Here is a 21,011-nt window from a genome sequence, read left to right as displayed (position 1 = left end):
TTTTATTATTCGCTTCTTGAACCGTTTGAATAATAAATGGCATTGCATCTATAATTCCTTGTGCCACTATATGTTGAACGGCACTATTATCCATTTGGTTTCCATTGTTATTGTTGTCCGGATTCTCATTAACCAAGTTAATGTTACTCTGGATATCGTTATTCAGATTATCTTGATTTTCCTCGTCGGCCATCTGAATTTTAAACAATTTACCAAATATTAATATCACAATTAATATTTGAATATAGCCAATCACATGACACGCACTTTTAACCAAAAGCGTCGAGCATTGCGACTTTTACTCTATTTATATAGTATGCATCATTACACACTAGTGCTGAAATTTAAATTACAATACTGACTGAAATGTAAAGCTACAATACTAATAGTAGGCATCCATAGTTTTTTTTTTTCAAACACATACACACATATATTATTTTATTATTATTATTATTGTTTCTACCATCACCTTCACTGATATGGATTCATCCAAAAATCCATATTACGCTCATCGTATTTCCATACGAGGCGTTCTCCCACCTGTCGCATACGATCACTGCTTTCTAAAATTTCTTCCCCAAAAGTCCTAAGTTCTTGGACATTTTCTGCACTCATTGGGGGTGCAGGTTCTAGGACTGGGTTTGGAAACTGAGGTACGGGTTCCTGATACGGAGGCATAGGGGCCTGGTACGGGTATGGATTCTCTAAAATTTCCCTAACATATGCATCACTAATGTTGTAGGGATCTTGAGGATCTAACCCTGGGTAAGCTCCTAAGTTGGGCATTGGCACATTTTCCTGTATTGGGTTTTGTTGCACGTAGTCCCTAACATCATCCCACCAGGGGTCATAATTATTTGGGTCTAGGGGATCTGGTGCAGGTACCCTAGGTATCTCCTCCGGGTTGTAATCAGGCATTTCTATCTGGTCTTCTACTTCCATGGGTTGGTCAGGATTTTGTGGTTGGGGTGCTAGCATTTGTTCCAGGTTTGGGTCAGCAGCAGTGGTTGCTAAAATATGGATATTAGCAATACCCCTATTGAGCATATCCTGATTATAAGCATCAGTTTCTCTTTTTGCTGCGGCTAACACTCGCTGTTCCTGCAACTTTTTCATTCTCTTCCTACGCTCGTGCGCTCCCCTACTGAACCATCCCCTCTTTTTCTGAGGAAATGGCTCTTCAGACTGAGCCTTAAACACAAAGATTCCTTCTTCTGTGTCAGCAGAATACCCCGAGAGGGCAGGCTGAGAAGAGGAGGTGCCTTCGCTCCTAGGCGAAACAGACAGTTGACGATAGGCGTCAGAAGGTCCTTGGTCGCTCATACTGTAAACTAACAAATAGTCAGATAACACATAGCAAGAAATACAATTATACACGTATTTCCATAGTTTATTTCCTAACAATTTGAATTTTGATGTCAGCAGAACACTTCTGTGGCTGAATCAGTGGCATAGCTCTGATACCACCTTCTGTCACAACCCCCGGTCCCTAGTTCCCGGGAACGGGCGGCCGTGAGCCAGTTTCGGTGGTATCACGTTAATTACTTATTTGGCAGCGGAAATTTTCATCAGGACCGTAGTTAGGAAATATTAAATCAGAGTAAACCACCATATTTTATAATATTAAACAAATGGGTAAAACCCAAGTTTTTATTACAAACTGATTTACAGGGATAAATCCCACTTTATTGAAATAAACGCTTTCTTTTATTTAGGTAACTTTTATAGCCACTTTTCCAAGCCTTCAGTGCTGTCCAGCTGGCTTCTATTTGGCTTTCACATTGTGTTACCTGAAACGCGTTTTAAAAAGGTTTTGTCAGTGGGAAATACTGGTGAGTGAATCCCAGTTTAATCAAGAAATATTAATTTACTTTAAACAGTATTGAGGGCGATTACAATGTTTATATCTACCCAATTACTCATTCAGTAGTGTCAAGTCTGACTGAGGGTCATATTACACATTGGCTAACTCTTCGTCCAATGGTAACGTTACTCACATTTTGTATACAAAACCCCAACATACCGGCAGTAATTGTAGAATTACAAAGACTCAATCACTGCTAAATTGCATTGTAAAATATTTAAGGTTTTGTAAAAACTATTAACAAAAAGGAGATTACTCACATTGCTGTCTTAGGTTATTCTTTAGGGTTTCCTGGTGAATATCTATAATTTACACAAATGCACGTGTGTTAGTATAATAACCCATTTTAACATTAGTAATACCCTCCCCGAGACGGTATTCCAACGACTACGTCGGGCAGAACCACGACAGCCGTTACGGAACCCTAGATCAATCGGGCAGCGTATCTAATACGTCTCCAGGGGTTATAATACTTACATCGTAGCAGAACCTCGCTATTTTAGGGGGGTATAATGCCCGCGTATAATTACTTCCTACAGAAATTGTGATTTGAGATTGAGAATGTGAGCGACGAAAAACGTAGACTGATGGCTTTCTTATATAGTTGCTGATATTGACTCTCAGGCGGCCCGCGTAAGGTAAGGCTAAGCCTTACGCGGCCCGCGTCAACACATGGTCAACCTATAGCTTGGCTGATTCGATACGTAGGTCCGCCACGATGATGACACGTGTCAGCTCAGGGTCGCGCCACAATTTAGGTCTCTCGCGGCCCGCGTTAACTTAGACTATCTTATACGCGGCCCGCATGAACTTAAGGTTTAAGCGAAATCAGGTTATACCCTCGCGCGGCCCGCGTTATGTTGAGGTGAGGTCCCATGCGGCCCGCCTCAACTTAATTTTTATTGTTTTTAATTTATTTTATATATTATATTCTAATTTGGGCTCGGTTTTCCCATACGGGGTGCATATAAAGACATATTGATATATTTAAAGATATATTAGGGTGTCAGAAATATTAGGAGGATGTCGGTTTTACCGAGGGTTGTTATATTCCCGAAGAGGAAAGGGCTGGCCGATCGGCCAGGCATCCCGATCGGACAGCCTGCTCGATCGGACAGTCTGTCCGATCAGCTGGGCCGTTCGATCGGCTAGGAGCCTGATCGATCCACAGCCTGTTACGAGGGTTCGGTGCGACGATTTTTGATATTTTGATTTTGATTGAAGACGATACGAGTACGATAGACTTTCTTATTCAAATTACTTTTAATCCCAACCACTATATCTACATACAAGCATCTACATTCCATATTCGATTTCGATTGAGTTTCGAGTTTCGATTCGATTGATCACCACACATAGCATAAGGTAAACATGCACAGGTAACACATAAGGCACACACACATGTATAATAACACCAAATTCGCATAATTCGAGATTTTGAGTTCGATAGATGATTCGATTAGCTTGATTATTGATTGGTTAACTTTATCGCATTGCTACTTCCTACTATTCACAGTCGTAAATCGTTTCGCGTCGGTTAAACATTCGATTACCTCGATTTCTCTGATTGACAACACTTACTCCACATAATACAAAACATAAAATAGACTACTTACAGTCAAGAAGTCAAACTTGACTTGGACTTTGACTTTGACATTCGAAAACACGGGGTGTTACAACCTAGTCTACAACTAGGGCTACCGTGTCACAGGTAGGGTTGCCACGTGTGCGACACGTGGCCTGGAACACTTATCCTGTCAACTTTACTTTGACACGGCCCGCGTAAGCCTAAGCTTACGTTTTACGCGGCCCGCGTGAAAACCAATTTTCTTAATTTCTTGGTTTTTCATGCACATTAGAGTTTCGGGGGTCCGGGTTTCAACTTACGGGTCAATTTGGGACATTTTTGTAGGTCCTTACACAGCCCCTAACTCATATTATTATTATTTGAAACCCGAACATAACCCGACTCAAGACACAAACTATTATTTTACATCTCATCCCCACACTCACGCTCAGTAAACAATTCCTAACCTCACACGCGAACGGAAGCGGAAGCGGCAACAATCACACCATACCTATCAAATAAACAAATATACCAAAACAAAATAACTGATAGATAATAGTGTCTTAACAATCATCACCAACCCAACCATACTAACCACGAGTTCAAAATATCAAATACGAATACAGACCATGGAAGACTAAAAACATCATAAAAAATCAAAATCAACATAAAAAGATAGTCCTTTTTAAGCTCCGTTGCCTCTTCCATCAGTATCCCCACACTACTCATCATCACTTTCCTCGTCTTCTTCTTCTTCAGCACCACCACCTTGCCCATATATAGGAAAATCGGGATTCAGATCCACATATCCAAACTGTCCCAATCCATACTCGTGCCTAGCCGGCGGACTTGATCCTCCTTCACCACCCGAACCAAATTGACCCCACATACCATACTGACCTGGTGTAGAATACGGTTGAATGAAGTCTAAAATGCCTATACTCATCGGCGTCACATTGTGTCGAAGCACATTCTCTTGCCATTCTTGACATGTCTGTCTCAACTGCCTGACGTCACCAAACTGTTGGGTTGCCCAACCATGAAGTTTCCCAAATCCCTGATCCATTCTGTTATATATGGACTCTAATGTCAGTAGGTCTGGTGGTGGCTAACATCGGGGGTACTGAGGTGCCGAGATCCCGGGCCTGTGTCGAGGCCGCCGACGATGTGTCGGCTCAATCTAATTAATTACATCCGCTACAGGATGACCCTCCGTTGGCTGGACCTGAGCCCTCTGACGAACACCTTCCCAGGTGACCAGCTCAGTCCATGTTAGAATACCTGCAAGTTGTAGCTCTCTTTGCCCAAAAAAATCTGAACTCAGACCCTTATGCGGATGTGGAGGATTGTATTTATCAAAAACATTTAAGTTTGGTGCAATCCTAGTAATATACGGGCCCATATCCAAAGCCGACCGGTGTCCCCCTCGACGTGTGCGGTAAATGACCAAGCTAAAACACTAGCCAAATTCATGCTCTGACCCTCCACACAACACATCAGAATAAACATGTCTGTCCAATTTGCCTGTTTTTCTACCAACAAGAGTGGTAGAAAATATCTTCAGTAAATACCTATATATTGGATCCCGAACCGAGGTAATGAGGTTCATAGTGGAGAACGGGTGATCAGAAATCGTGGACCAAAATCGTGCCAAATCAGCACTCACCATGCTCATTTATTTAGGGGTTGAATAAATACTCCTCAAGCTAGCAAAGAGATCCGCTGACTGTGCTTCCTGTACCGCATAAATGCCCTTAGCCACAACAAATCGTGGGATAGACATCTCGTGTACCATCCATCCCAAGCTAAAAGAAACTGCATCATTTTCAATGAACGCACCTTCCTTATGTCGGAAGGTGGAGTGAAACTCTAGTACAAGCTCTTCATATTGGTCGCAAACACAATCAAGTGCCGATATAAGCCAGGGTCCCAACAAAATTTATACCTGTTGCCTGTCACCCAAAGTTCCTAACCATTCCCAATCGGATGGTTTGATGCTCCAAAAACTCAGTCCATTCATCTTATCAAATTTTTTTCTTTCTTTTGTCCCTATCTCAAACTGTAGTAACGAATAATCAACCCTTTGCCTTATCCGACATATAGGAATTCGTTCCTGAGTGTGAGAAATAATTTTTCTTTGTTGTGGATTTGGATTATATTGTTGCTGAGCTGGACTTCTCGCATGTGTTTGGTGGGCCTCTTCTTCTTTTACCTGCTCCACTAGAACTTCCTTCATCTGACATTCTCTGCAAAGCAATGCTAAACAAAGAAAAATAAGCAAGAAGTTAGCAAACACAAATTATTTTTGGTATTTTTTTTATTTTTTTTTAACTTTTTTGGATATTAAATCTTTTTAATAAAATTGGAAACGGTCATATAACATTACATTCGCGGCTGAATCCGAAAACAAATTATTCCACTATAAATAAGCAACTACATCTTGCTTGGATGACTTGTAACATATGTTTTAGGAGTGTTTCAAAAAAAAAATTGATAGTTCACTTTTCACCCATACATTTCATATTTTATATTTTGACCCCTTTAATTTTTTTTTACTTTTAATCCAAAGACTTCTATCTTTTATAATTTAACACAACATTTTATTATTTACAACTTTGGTCCCCTATATTTTTAATCTTTCGCAAGTTTTTCGTTTTATGTTTCGTTCTAAATTTTGCGAGTTAACATGTCGTAGCGTGCATGTGAGGTATAAATTTTTTTTCTCTATTTTTTCATATTTGACAGAACCGTCGCAACGCGTCTATTTTTTCCCTTTTGAAAAGTTCGCCGCAATGGGCAAGTCCTAGATCGACTAAGTTATTATTTTCTACGTTTTACGTTTCTAGTTAATTTCTTCGCTAACATGTCGTAGCGTCCATGTGAGGTTTAACGTTTTTTGCTATGTTTTTTCATATTGGATAGACATGTCGCAACGCGTCCATTTTTTCCCTTTTGAAAAGTTCGCCGCAAAAGGCAAGTCCTAGATTGACTAAGTTATTATTTTCTACGTTTTACGTTTCTGGTTAATTTTTCGCATTAACACACTGTAACGGGTGTACATGGTTCAACGATTTTAGTCTGCTTTTCCTTTAGTGTAATTTTTACCATTTTTAACCCAAACATTTCATATCTTATATTTTGACTTTTAGTCTGCTTTCGTTCAGTGTAATTTTTACCATTTTATCTATTTTATTTTTATGATGTTGAGAGTCGATGTCGTTGTGGCATTGGTACTACTTGGCACAGTTTTACGAACGATTTTAACCTATTAAATTTTTTACTAATATTTTGTTTTGGTTTACCCCTATACTTCCTTTACTTAAAAACTATTTTTTACGTGCATATTTTATGTATGGGTATGTATAAATATGATTTGTTCTACATTCCGACGTAAACTTTTTTTATAGACGAGTCAGGTCAAATATAATACGTTTTCGTTTAAAGAAACCATTTTTACGTGCATATTTCTATGTACGTTTTGGTATAAATTCAAGTAGTTTTACGTTTCGACGTAAACATTTTTGGGAAATGATTCAGGTCAAATATAATATGTTTTCGTGTTTATTTTATGTATGTTTCGTAAAGTTTGTTCGAACTGAGTGGAGTCAAATTATGGTTTCTTTTTCTCCCTTTTTTCGAAAGCTCTAATTAATTCCTTTCGATTACATGTGCATATTTTCCTTCATACCCGTTACGTTTTTTTATGTATGAGTTGGGTCACATATAATAAGTTATGATTGTTCAATACGAATTTGATTTACTTTACGTTTGATCCAATTACAATGCTTATACAGGTTACACTGAGTTCAACTGGATACGTCGAAATATGTGTTTTCATATGGTTAATACATCATATAACGTCTGGACTAATCCATTCAATATTTACGATGTACCCGCGCCGCAACGCGGGCGGTTCTTAACCCTAGTTTTAATAAAAAAACAATTTTTTTTACCGTTTACAAAAGCATAAGTAATAAACAAACTCGCCTGAATGGAGATTGAGTACGGCGAGTTATCTTGTACTTGTACACGCATATAAGTAAACCCAAGACCAACTCTAAGTAAGCTACGACCGACTCATGATACACGACTCAATGTACACTACCTCATCCCGGCAATTTAATTGTACCAATTAATCCCAAGTGTCTACCGAACCCGGACATTGAGTCCAAACTTGCATAAAGTCAAAAACTTTATTGTCGAAAACAGATTTTAAGTCAAAAAAGTCTACCTAATAAAAGGAGGTTTAACCGATTAACCCTTGATTTCAAAAACGCAAGTTCGGATCTTTATGACAATACGACAATAGCAATTCAATTCAATGTCCAACAATAGTCCTAAACCATCCCATCCGCACCCTTTTTACACTAGACAAAACATAAACATGACTCTAACATGAACCGACATCTAATAAGTAAAACTAGACTAAAACTAACTAAGAAACAAGTAATAAACAAAGAATGTACAAGAAAACATACCAGATTCACGACGAAAACAAGAGAAAAATTGGAACTTTAATTTGAAAAGCAAACATCGTGGTGTAAACGATTGTGCGGGTAAAACGATGAAATCGATGGTGGGGAATGACGGGGAAGTGAAATGGGTGATGTAGGGTGAAAATCGGGGTTGAATGGTGGTGTTTGGTGGCTGAATAGGTGAAAATATGGCTGTTTGCAGCGGAGGTCTCCTATGTTAGGTTTTTGGTGAAGAAAAGGGGGAAAGTGGAAAAGCTGCAAGTTTATGTGAGTTTATAGGGCATCGCGCTACGCGATGACCTTTTAGGTTTACCCTTGCCGTGACGCCATGGCTCAGTTCATAAAAAGGGTCATCAGGTTAGGGGCCTCGCATCACGCGAAACAAATTATTCATGACCGTCGCACGACACTGCGTGTCATTGTTGGAGTCAATCTGGCCAAGGGCCTGGCGCTACGCCAAGGCTTATACCATTCATAGTCGCGCGACGCCAAGGTGGCATTTTCACATAAAGTTTCGAGACTTGAAGCCTCTCAAGCCTTAGAAAATTTTTCTAACTTACCCAAACCTCCCGAAAACTCATCCCAAATATTTTCTAACACTGGGACTTACCTGGAACTCTGTTTTCTCTCAAATTTTCGCTCCTCGTCAGTAATGATTTCCTGCAAAAGACTCAAACACACAAAACAAAGACTCGGAAATCTACAAAAACTACCGTTAGAAACGTAAATACGCAAAATAAAGACTCAATACAAACGATACAAACTCTACACTTGAGTCCTCACTCAAGGCACTATACGGACGCTCCAAGTGGGATTTCGAGAGGAGTTCCCTCCATCTCATTCAGATCTAAGGGTCCCTGTAAATAATGCTTCAGACGATACTCGTTTACCTTCCACTTGGCCTCATCGGCCTTATTCGTCAACTCAACTGTATCGTACGGAAAAACCTCACTGACCAAATACGGTCCCGACTATTTTGACTTCATCTTCACACCAAAAACTTTCAACCGGGAGTTGTATAGAAGCACTTTATCCCCCTTTTTAAACTCCTTCCATCCTTTAAGCCTTCTATCAAGCAACCCCTTTGTTTTCTCTTTAATACTCCATGAACGAGCGTTTGCCGCATCACTAAGTTTCTCTAACTCACAAATTTGAAAGAATCTCCTCCTAGCGGCTTCGGTTAGATCTAGGTTTACGGTTTTGAGAGCCCAAAGCACATGATGTTCTAATTCGATGGGAAGTTGACACACTTTTCCATAAACGATCATAAATGGGGTAGTTCCTAAGGGTGTCTTATAAGCAATGCGGAACGCCCATAATGCATCGCCTAGCTTCTCGGACCAATCCTTCATACTTTTTCTTACGGTCTTTTCTAATATACGCTTAACTCCATGATTTGCATTCTCTACTTAAACGCTTGTTTCGGGATGGTAGGCGGTGGAAAAACGATGAGTGACCCCGTAGCGTGCTAACGCCTTTTCCATCACAGCGTTGCAAAAGTGAGTGCCACGGTCACTGATAATGGCTCTTGGAGTACCGAAACAAGTGAAAAGCTTTTTAAGGAATTTCACCACCACTCGGGCATCGTTTGTGAGAAGATCTTGATCCTCCACCCACTTCGAAACATAGTCAATCGCCATAAGGATGTAACTATTCCCACTAGAGGCGGGAAATGGTCCCACGAAGTCGATGTCCCACACATCAAAGATTTCTAGAATTTGAATAGGATTTTGGGGCATCTCATCCTTGGATGAGATATTTCCAGTACGTTGCCAAGCGTCACATCGCTTAACATAATCTTGGGCATCCTTGATGACAGTTGGCCAATAGAACCCACAATCGAAAACCTTTTGGGCGGTAATGTGGGGCCCATGATGACCTCCCGTCAAACCCTCATGAACGTGTTTAAGAATATCTAAACCTTCTTCCCTAGCGACACGCCTTCTAATAATCCTATCACCACCTATCCTAAACAGATACGAATCCCATATGTATTTCCTAGCATCTCTAAAGAACTTCCGTTTATGTTGGGTAGACATACCCTTTAATACTACCTGATATGCTAAGTAGTTTGCCAAGTTGGAAAACCATGACAAACCCTCTCTCCCGGCCTCTACAAAATCTATGGATTCGTGAGGGAATGTATCCCCAATTGCATCCTCACGAATTTCCTCTCTCTTAGGGTCTTCTAAACATGACAAATGGTCGGCCGTGACATTCTCCGCTCCCCTTTTATCCCTAATCTCTATATCAAACTCGGAGAGAAGAAGAATCCACCGTATAAGACGAGGTTTAGCGTCTTTCTTTTGGAAAAGAAAACGCAACGCGGAATGGTCACTGAACACGATAGTCTTAGAAATCACGAGGTATGAGTGAAACTTATCGAACGCGAATACAACGGCTAAGAGTTCTTTTTCCGTGGTGGTATAGTTCTCTTGAGCATCATTTAGCATTTTGCTCGCGTAGTAAATCGGGTGGTTGTGTTTATCGACTCTTTGGCCCAACACTACACCAACGGCGTAGTCACTTGCATCGCACATGAGCTCAAAAGGTAAGCTCCAGTCAGGCGAGACAAGGATCGGGGCACTAACAAACTTTTCTTTCAAAAAGTCAAAGGCTTTGAGGCACTCCTTGTCAAAGAAAAAAGGTACGTCCTTTTCGAAGAGTCAGGTCATGGGGCGAGTAATTTTGGAAAAATCCCTAATGAAGCGCCTATAGAAACCCGCATGACCAGGAAAGCTTCAGACCGACTTAACACTAGTGGGTGGAGGTAACCTACTAATAGTATATATCTTCGCCCTATCCACCTCTATCCCCTCTCTCGAAATCTTATGGCCTAGCACTACCCCCTCCGTCACCATGAAGTGACACTTCTCCTAATTCAACATCAAGTTAGTCTCTATGCACCGCTTCAACATCCTATCAAGATTTAACAAACATTGATCGAAGGTGCCACCATAGACCGAGAAGTCATCCATGAAAACTTCCATGGAGGTATCATGCATGTCTTGGAATATGGCGTCCATGCAACGCTGAAAGGTAGCAGGAGCGTTACACAACCCGAACGGTCTAGCACTTCGGGAACCCAAGCGGTCCCATCTTCTTATTCACTTTCTTCCATAACTTCCTCGGTTTCCTCAACTACATCCTCACCAAGTAAATCGGCTCTACTAATGAAGTCTAGACACTGGTTAATTGTAACACCTCGTAAACATCAAGTCCCATAATGTATCGACACGTGTCCCTAATCCTAATTATCTCAAAAGTTGGTTAAGAAGGACTATTTTCGTCGAAAATGAAAACTATGTTTATGGAAGGACTAAAAGTGTCAACATGCTGAAACTAAGCCTCTGAGTGACCATATACGGTGTCCGTATCCTCATATGAACCACTTGTTGGACGTGAGGAGCCGTTTACATATTTGTTTGAAAGTTGCGTAACCGTTTGAAAGTTTGCGCGACGAAGGGTTAAAAGCGTCAACATGTTAATTCTTACCTCTGAGTGACCTTTTAACGAACTGAGAGTTTTATGATTCTTGTTCATACTCTTGGGTGTGCCTAATATTGAGCAATGAGAACTTTTGTGAAAATCATCACAAAATGTGCTTTATTTGAGCTCAAGGACTGTTTACGACAAACTACGAAAGTGTTGGTGCATGTTTGTGACAACAGCTTAGATTTGGTCTTTGGATATCTTGTAATTAGTTAAACGATAAACAGTTAGCGGGTTTAGCTTTGTAATAGTTAGTTGTAATGTTTGGGCTAACTAAACCCAAAGGATTGGGTGATGGGGGGCGAATTGGGCCTGTCCAATTCGCAGCCCAGGAGTCTTTAACCTAGCCCAGTTGTGAACCTTGTGTTATATAAACAAGGTTAGACATTAGGGTTTAGGTTAATCAGCCAAAACAGAGTTTGAGAGACATAATTTCGTGAGAGTGCTTGCTTGGACGAAATTAGGGTTTGTGTTTAGGGTTTGATTGATTGTAATCAATCTTGATAGATAATCAATAAAACCCGGTTTGATTGAATTGTTGTTTCTGTTTCCTACACGTTTTCTGCTACAATCTGATCTAGAGGATTCCGCACTCTAGGTTAGATAAACGATTCTGTGAAGATCCATAACATCAAGGGGGACCTACAATTGGTATCAGAGCATTAGGCTCTTGATTGCTCGGTTCAGAATTGTTGCTGCAGAAACAGGGAGTAAAATTTTCGAAATTTTTGAAACCTGATAATTAGGGTTCTTAAAATTTTCGAAAATTTTTGTGTGTTTGATCTTGATTTTCGAATTTTGTTGGCTGATTTGATATTCTGGTTGTTTATTTGCTGATTTGCAGGTTTTCAGGATAGTTTCTGATTGATTGTTTGAAGGATTTTGGCTGGAAACACTTGAAGATTCGAAGACTGTTCTTCGTGTTCTTCGTTCTGTTTCTTGTTGATTTTCGAAAATCACTGATAATTTGCTTGTTTTAATTTTGCAGAAAGTTGTTAGGAGAATCAGAAAATCATCAAGTATTTTGATCAGATTGAGTTTCCAAAGTTACCGGGCGAATTTGACTGTTTTTGGCGAATTTGATTAATTTTGCTGACTGACCAGCGAAATTAACTGTTTCTGGCGATTTTGACTGATCTGCGAACTTAAACCAGCAAACTTACCGGCGAAGTAAATCCAAAGGCGACTTTGGTGATCGTATAACTTTCCACAGCGAAGTTATTACGATTTTCGGCGAATTTACTGGTCGTCGGATAGCGATATTGACCAGCGAATTTAGCGAAATTGACAGCGAAAATAACCAGCAAACTTTGACCAGCGAAATTGAACAAAGAACAGAGCAGCGAAATTAAACATTGAACCAGCGAATTTAACTAAAACCAGCGAATTTAGGAGAGAAATTAAGTGGTGGAATTTCAGTTGGCAAGCGTCGGAAAAATTTCAGTGTTTCGCAAATAGAATTTGATCCGTAGCTCGTTTGACAGAACCGTTTGGACCGTTGAACTCGTGTGATTTTTAGGACAAAAAAAAAAAACTCTGGAAAATCCCGAATTCGGTTTTTGACATTATATATCATTGGATTCGTCTTTTCGAGACGATTCTAACGGTGTAACTTGGTAACCACTGTTTTCGGACGACTTTTGTACGGTTTTCTCAGTCTGTTAACGTTAAAATGTCAAACATGTCTACTTTGAACGAGCTGTTGAAGATGGAGCATGAGGTTGGTACTACCAACAAACCACCTAAGATGATGAAGGTGGAAAACTATCTGACATGGAAGGATCGTTTTCAGTCCTTCATTGAATATTAGGATACGCGTATGTGGATATGCATCGAAGATGGTTACGTGAATCCAACACACGACTTTGAGGGCAGACCACGTCGAACAGAATATGTGAACATGCAAGATAATGATAAAAAGATGTATGAGGCTGAAAAGAGAGCCTTGGCTGCAATCAAAATGTCGTTACCTGATAGCATCAAACATACCTTCAAAAAGTACACTAACTCAAAGGATATGTGGGATGCTTTGGAGAAAAGATACGCTGGTAATGCTGATGTCAAGAAGAACAAGATTGATCTACTGAAGAAGCAGTTTGCTGTTTTCAAGTACATGAAGCATGAGTCACTTGAAGACGTCATCACTCGTTACTACCATCTGATGTCAGAAATGGACAATTATGAGATCGATTGCTATTCTGATGTAGAGAAGAATGACAAGCTGCTAGATGCTTTGCCTACTAAGTGGGATATCTACACTTTAATGATCAAGGGTGAAGCAGATTATGAAACAAAAGAGCTTGAAGAGGTTGTAGGAAAGTTGAGAGCTTATGAGCTCAGCATGAAGAAGAAAGATACTGGATATGATCAGGTTCAAGATCCGGCAGTGTACAATGGGCTTACATCTTCTTCATCTCACAACGCTTCTAGCGACTCTGCTACTGCGTTTTTATCATGTGAGAATGAGCAGGTTATGGTGAATCAGGATGGTGATGTGTGTTTTGTTGCTGCTTCAGGAGGATCATCAGGAGTTAAGAAATCGTCAGCTTCTAAGCAGAGTACTACTGCCAAGTCAATGCCAATGAGTGTGAAGTCTGCTGAAGAGCATCTGGCTCTGCTTGCTTCGTTTGTTGCCTCCTATGAAAACTATATTCAGGGAAAGATTTCTGATCCTGCTACTTTAGATGAAGACTATGATCAGATTGACCCTGATGATCTTGAAGAGATGGATTTGCAATGGCAAATGGCCATGATTTCTAGGCGTGTGAAAAGGTTCATGAACAGAACAGGAAGAAAGTTTGTGGGAAGGAGCGTTGGTTTCGACAAGACCAAAGTGAGGTGCTTTAATTGTCAAAGTTATGGGCACTTTGCTAGGGAATGTCAGAAACAAAAGCAAGATAATTCGAGCCAGAGTTCAAACAACAGGAATGCATCAAACAACTCTAGCTCAAAGGCGTTGATCTCTACTGCAAGAGAGGGTTCATACGATTGGAGCATTCACTTAGAAAATGATGGGAATGTCACTCAAGCATTCATGGCAGAGATTACTCCAGTCGATGATGATGAAGCTAAAGTAGATGATGCTGAAGTGAAAGAGGATGCTGAGGTGAAGGTAGAGAATAGAGCTGAAGAAAAGAAAGATGATCAGACAACAGGTGCTGAAGATGAAAAACAAAAGTCAGAATATGAAAGAGAAGCTGAGGAAAAGGATGCTAAGTATAAACAATTGGAAGCTCAGCTTGCTGCTCTAATGGCCAACCTTGACAAACAAACAGGAGAGGTAAAATCTAATTCTGTGTGTTTAAAATGTCGTGAACTACAGGGTGAGGTTGACAGGTTGTCTGCACAAAACAAAAGTTTGGTAAGTGAGATGTCTAACATTAAAGAATCAAACTTTTTTGCTAAAAGAAACGAAACGTCATACTTGAAGAAAATAAAAGGTTATGAAAGTGAACTTGAAGCCGTAACCTGCAAATTAAATGAAAAACTTCAAGTCATTGACTTAGCTCATGACATGATGGCTGAAAAAACAAAAGAAATTTCTGATAAAAACAAAGAGTTGTCAGATGCTCAACTCAGAATTGTTGAACTTGAAAAGAAATTGGGTCAATTCAGGGATTCTGCTTTTGTTATGAAACACATGATGGGTGGGTTAAAGAAGAGTAATGACAAGACTAGTGTGGGATTTCAAGGCTTTAATGAAGTCCCACCCCCTCTTAGTCATGATTATTCATTCCTACCTGATGAAGATGAGCTAACAAATTTCATGTCAACAGCACCAAGTAGTTCCACAGCAAGTCGAGGAGAGGAGTCTGCGAAAGATGAGGCCAAGAAGGATAATAACAGCAAACCTGTTTTGAAAACGAAAACTTCACATCCTAGGAATAAAAACTCAACTTCTGTTAAAAAGATTAGTTTTGTTCAAGGAAGTGACATGAAAAACGAAACAGCTGTTATTGAAAATGAATCGAACGTAGAGTTTGCAAAAAATAAAAACAAACAAAATTCTGAAATTAAGCAAACTGAACCAAATCCTTCTGTGGCATCATCATCAAAGCCTGAATCTAGTTCAAAGGCTTCAGATAAGAAGTCTTCGAAAAGGATGTCGTGCTTCAAATGTCATACCAAAGGACATGTAGCTAGCTGCTGTCCTAACAAAACGAATGAAGCACAGATGAATGAGAGGAAGAGAGAGAAGTCACCAGAGAAAAATGGTGATAAGCAGGAGAGAGAGTCCAACTCTCCTAAGAAATCTGCTCCTAAGCAACCAGAGCCAGTTGCTGTTGGTGAGGATAAGGCTGAAAAAGGAACTCCACAAGTTCCTCGTTTTCAAAGACATCAACCTAGATTTCAGCCTAGATCTCCACCAGGCAGATTTGAGAGACCTAGAAGCAGTTCACCAAGAATGAACAATCAAAATACAAATAATTTCAGAAGTCAAGGTAAATATCAAAATCGATACCAAAATAATGGTAGTCGAAATTTTTATAACAATGGCTTTAGAAATTATAACTATAATGCTTCTTGGAATCAAAATCCAAATTTTCAAAGGTCAAATAGTCCAAACACACATAGGAACCCTTAGGACCAAAGACCTAGTGGAAGTCAAAATCAATTTCCAACAGGTCTAAGATCCAAGACTCCAGTTAGGAGTAATGGATATTGGATGGACGTTCCGGTGGTTGGTGAATTTGGACGACCCAAGACCATTAAGGCTTGGGTCCCCCAATCTAACTAATTTCTTGGTTGGTGTGTGCAGGAGCTGCTAAGGAGGATTATCAACTTGTGGTATGTTGATAGTGGCTGCTCTAGGCACATGACGGGGGATGCGAGGTTGTTAACTGAATTTGAAGATTATGATGGAGGACAAGTGAATTTTGCGGGTGCAAAAGGTGGTAGAATTACAGGCCGAGGAAAGGTGACCAATGGGAAGATCACACTGGACAAAGTGAACTATGTGGAGCAGCTTAAACACAATCTGATGAGCGTGTCACAAGTCTGCGACAAGGGTCACTCGGTCCATTTTACCAAGAATGAAGCATTAGTGTTGAAACCAGGTTTGAAGATACCGGACGATTGGATAGTGATGCGAGCGCCAAGGAGAAATGACACTTATGTCATGGACATGGGTGCTAAGGATCCAACTGCAGTGGTGGCATGTTTACTATCAAAAGCATCTGAAGCTGAATCGATGTTGTGGCACAGACGCATGGCCCATATTCACTATCGCAAAATGAACTATCTTGTTAAAAATGAGCTAGTGAAAGGGGTTCCATTGCGGAGGTTTCAAGTGGAAGACAAATGTCTTCCATGTCAAAAGGGAAAACAACACAAGAAACCTCATAAATCAAAAACAGTAAATTCCATAGATGCCCCTTACGAATTACTTCACATGGATTTATTCGGTCCAGTGAACGTGAGGAGCATAGGTGGAAAGTACTATTGTTTAGTTGTCACTGATGATTACTCACGTTATTCATGGGTTTTCTTTTTAGGTACAAAAGATGAGACAGCAGAGATGTTGATAGATCTTTTTACAAAATTGGAAAATGTCCATGATGCAAAGATCAAGAGGATAAGGAGTGATAATGGCACGGAGTTCAAGAATCGTATTCTAGATCTCTATTGTCTTCGCAAGGGAATTGAACATCAATATTCTGCTCCTTATACGCCTCAACAGAATGGAGTTGCTGAGAGGAAAAACAGGACGTTGATTGAAGCCGCTAGGACGATGCTTTCAGATTCTAAGCTACCAGTTCTTTTCTGGGGAGAAGCTGTGAATACAGCTTGCTACGTCCTAAACAAAGTTTTGACTGTTAAACGTTTTAACAAAACTTGTCATGAATTAATGTTTAACAAGAAACCAAACTTAGAAGGCTTTGAACCATTTGGATTACCCTGCACCATAGTGCGAAATAAAGATAAACAAAAATTCGGTGAGGTGGCTGACGAGGGCTACTTTCTAGGTTACGTACCTGGCACACCGAATAAAAGGGTTTTTAATCTAAAAACTGGTAAAATTGAGGTTGTGTTTAATGTTGAAATTACTTCTTACAAACCTCAACAGTCAACGAGTGGACCAGCTATATTATATGATTATGAAAGTGTTTTTAAATCATTTAATATTCCTGAGTTTTCCAATGCAGATGAGTCTCAGCTAATTCAAACAGTGATAAATGGTGATGATGAAGGCGAGTTCATGCCTAGATCGAATGTTGATATGACAGATGCTCCGGAAACTTCCCAAGATGCTGCTGATACTGATTCAAGTGACGATGAACCCGAACCCAATCAGGGGGAGGATTTCATTAATCCGTTTGCGGATCAGCATATTCAGGGGGAGGTTGGCTCAAACCTGGATGACAATTTGGAAGTTGATGCTGTTGCTACTACACGAGCAAATAGAGATCATCCAGTTGACATGATTCTTGGAGATCCTGCTGCAGGTGTTCAGACAAGAAGAAGCATAGCAGCGAATACTGGTTTATTTGTGTCGATTGAGAAGACTGGGATTGTGAACGAATGCTTGTATAGTTGCTTTATTTCCCAAGAGGAGCCGAAGAACATTCATATGGCTCTTAAAGACAATTCATGGGTTGAAGCTATGCAAGAGGAATTGGCCCAGTTTGCTAAGTTGAAGGTTTGGGAGTTGGTTGATCTTCCTAAAGGTGAAAGAGAGATTGGCACTAAATGGGTATTTAGGTGCAAGAAAGATGAAAGAGGTATAGTCACGCGAAACAAGGCTCGATTGGTGGTCAAAGGTTTCAATCAGCAAGAAGGGATAGATTACAATGAAGTGTTTGCACCAGTGGCAAGGTTGGAGGCAATTCGTTTGTTTCTGGCTTTTGCTTCTTTCAAGGGCTTCAAAGTTTACCAACTAGACGTGAAGAGTGCGTTTCTTTACGGGAAAGTCCAAGAAGTGGTGTATGTCTCACAACCAGATGGTTTCGTTGATCCAGATTATCCAGATCGAGTGTACAAACTTGATAAGGCTTTGTATGGGTTACATCAAGCTCCCAGGGCGTGGTACGAGACACTGTCTACACATCTGATAAAAAAATGGTTTTGAAAGAGGTCAGATTGACAGTACACTGTTCATCAAGAGGAAGAAGGAAGATTTTCTGCTGGTACAGGTGTATGTGGATGACATCATCTTTGGGTCATCTGATGAAAGCATGTGTAAAGAGTTCAGGCAGGTGATGAAGAGCAAGTTCGAAATGAGTGCTATGGGTGAGCTGTCCTACTTTCTGGGATTACAAGTTGAACAGAAGGCGGATGGGATGTTTATTCATCAAACAAAGTATGTGTATGACATTTTGAGTCGGTTCAAAATGAATGATTGCACTACTTCCAACACACCCATATGTGAAAATCACAATCTTGGCCCAGATCATGAAAGTACTGAAGATGTTGATCCTACTCAATACAGGGCAATGATTGGTTCTCTAATGTACTTGACTGCTTCAAGACCCGACATCATGTTTGCTGTATGCTTGTGTGCCAGATATCAGGCGAATCCTAAAGAGTCTCACATGAAAGCAGTGAAGCGAATTATTCGTTACTTGAAGGGGAAACCTAAACTTGGGTTGTGGTATCCAGCTGATAGTGATTTGACGTTTGTTGCTTACACTGACTCAGACTTTGGAGGATGCAAATCGAACAGGAAGTCTACAATAGGTGGTTGTCAGTTCTTAGGAGGCAGGATCGTGTCTTGGCAATGCAAGAAGCAATCCTGTGTGTCTACCTCTACGTGTGAAGCTGAATATATTGCTGCTGGAAGCTGCTGCTCTCAGGTTCTCTGGATTCAACAGCAGATGCGCGAATACGGTTTGGATTTCACTCGTACTCCTATTATGATAGACAATAATGCCACTATTTCAATAACTAATAATCCCGTGAACCACAGTCGCACAAAACATATTGACATACGTCATCATTTTATACGGGATTGTGCTGAAAAGAGACTAATTGAATTACATCGAGTCGACACAGAGGATAACCTGGCAGATCTTTATACTAAAGCATTTGACAGGGCTCGCTTTGAACATTTAGTCGAACTCAACGGGATGAGGAATCCTGAATAACTGGTTTTTCATAAGAATTTTTGTAAATAGTTTACTGCTTTTCTTAAAAAAAAAATCAAAAACACAAAAAAAAAAAAAAATTGAAAAAAATCAAAAACATAAAAAAAATTAGAAAATCAAAAATGAGATATCACTGTGTGAAAAAGGAGAAATGATAGTACATCAGCAAGTTAGACTGTCACACTGAACTTGAACCTAAATTGCTTAAGTGTGATAGCAGCTTCATTATATGATGTACCAGTAGGCGAAAAGCATGGACTAATCAACTTACCAATGTGATATAAACTTAAATGAACTGAATATGAGTAGGGAACACATCAGTGATGTATGGTTTAATGACCTTAATTCTTGCGTTGATAGATTGCCAAAATCTGAAGTTTTGGGTCTTTATACTGTTGTTTCAACTAGGGATATCTTGGCTGTCTGTCTGTTAGAACTAAAATTGTACATGACCCCAGGAAAGATAGTCACTTGGAATTAGCTCATTTCTATTTGAATGTCTGTATATTTCCCGATACACACAATTTTGATCTGCTTCTGAAATCTTCTCTGAACAAAGTCGTGTACCTCCTCTGCTGCATCAAGATATATGCTGACCTGGAGGTGCTAGGCAACGACAGCTTCTGCTGCATCCAGATACATGCTGACCTAGCTGTACGTTGTCGCGCTATAGATCTAATACACTCGAAAGAGGCCCTCAAGTGCCCAAAAGAAACCCAAGAAACCTATATCAAACTGAGAAAATCTCATTTGATCTGTATATTATACCATCTCTACTAAAGATCTATTCTGTTCTCTTCTCAACCTATTCCCAGTTAAGATTTCAGAAATCTGGATTGGACTTGTGAAATATGTGGTAGGGAAGATACTTGCATGATAGAGTGTGCTGTTTTTATTTCCAGGATTTGATTAATATTTATTTGGGTGTTCATAGTTAAGCAATTAAAACATGATAAAACAGATTTTATGCAGATCTGGACACAATCATGATATCTTGAAGGATGATATCAGTATACTCACCTACTACGATGAATCTTTGTGCATACCTTGATCGTGGGGGTATATCCAGTTGTGGGACACGCTCGTATTTCAGAAAATAAAATTACCTTAACGTATCATATGGTAATGGTACTTGAAATGTTCATGCATTTTGTTTAAGTGGACAAACATACTGGTAATCGTCTTGAACTGGTTTTTCACGAGAAATTAAATAAAGAATTATCTAATAGTGTGAAACAGTTTGATTGTGCTGATATGATCTTCTTACCAGTGATTCTCACAAAAATAGAGTGTTTATTGCTTTTGTATTTACTTGCTTTCAGAAAAATATAAAAATCCAAAAATAGTGTCTTTTTCTGTTTAAAATTCTTAACGTACGGAAAACTGTTATTCTTGGAGGAATTGTTACTGATAGGGGGAGACGGTGTTAGTAAGTGAGTTCAAATTTTAACTTCTGCAGGTTCTTGTGTGTTGAGCAAAATGTTTTGCGTGTTGATGACTTTGAAAAAGCTTAATCTGTTACACAGTTT

The 21,011-nt window shown here is 39.8% G+C and overlaps 1 protein-coding gene across 1 annotated transcript; it reads right to left on the bottom strand.

The window, feature by feature from the left end:
* Nucleotides 1–8,877: 8,877 nt before the first annotated feature.
* On the bottom strand, nucleotides 8,878–9,258 carry LOC110933929. The gene has a single exon (XM_022177128.1). It carries the CDS (start codon nucleotides 9,256–9,258, stop codon nucleotides 8,878–8,880), a length of 381 nt encoding a protein of 126 aa, XP_022032820.1.
* Between the last annotated feature and the right edge of the window lie 11,753 nt (nucleotides 9,259–21,011).

This window comes from Helianthus annuus, chromosome 14 (genome assembly GCF_002127325.2).
Source record: "Helianthus annuus cultivar XRQ/B chromosome 14, HanXRQr2.0-SUNRISE, whole genome shotgun sequence".
Classification (NCBI taxonomy): domain Eukaryota; kingdom Viridiplantae; phylum Streptophyta; class Magnoliopsida; order Asterales; family Asteraceae; genus Helianthus; species Helianthus annuus.
This window is presented reverse-complemented; position numbering and strand designations above follow the sequence as displayed.

Excerpts from the sequence above, each read along its gene's own strand:
- LOC110933929 (XM_022177128.1), bottom strand. The coding sequence starts at position 9,258 with ATGAAGGATTGGTCCGAGAAGCTAGGCGATGCATTATGGGCGTTCCGC.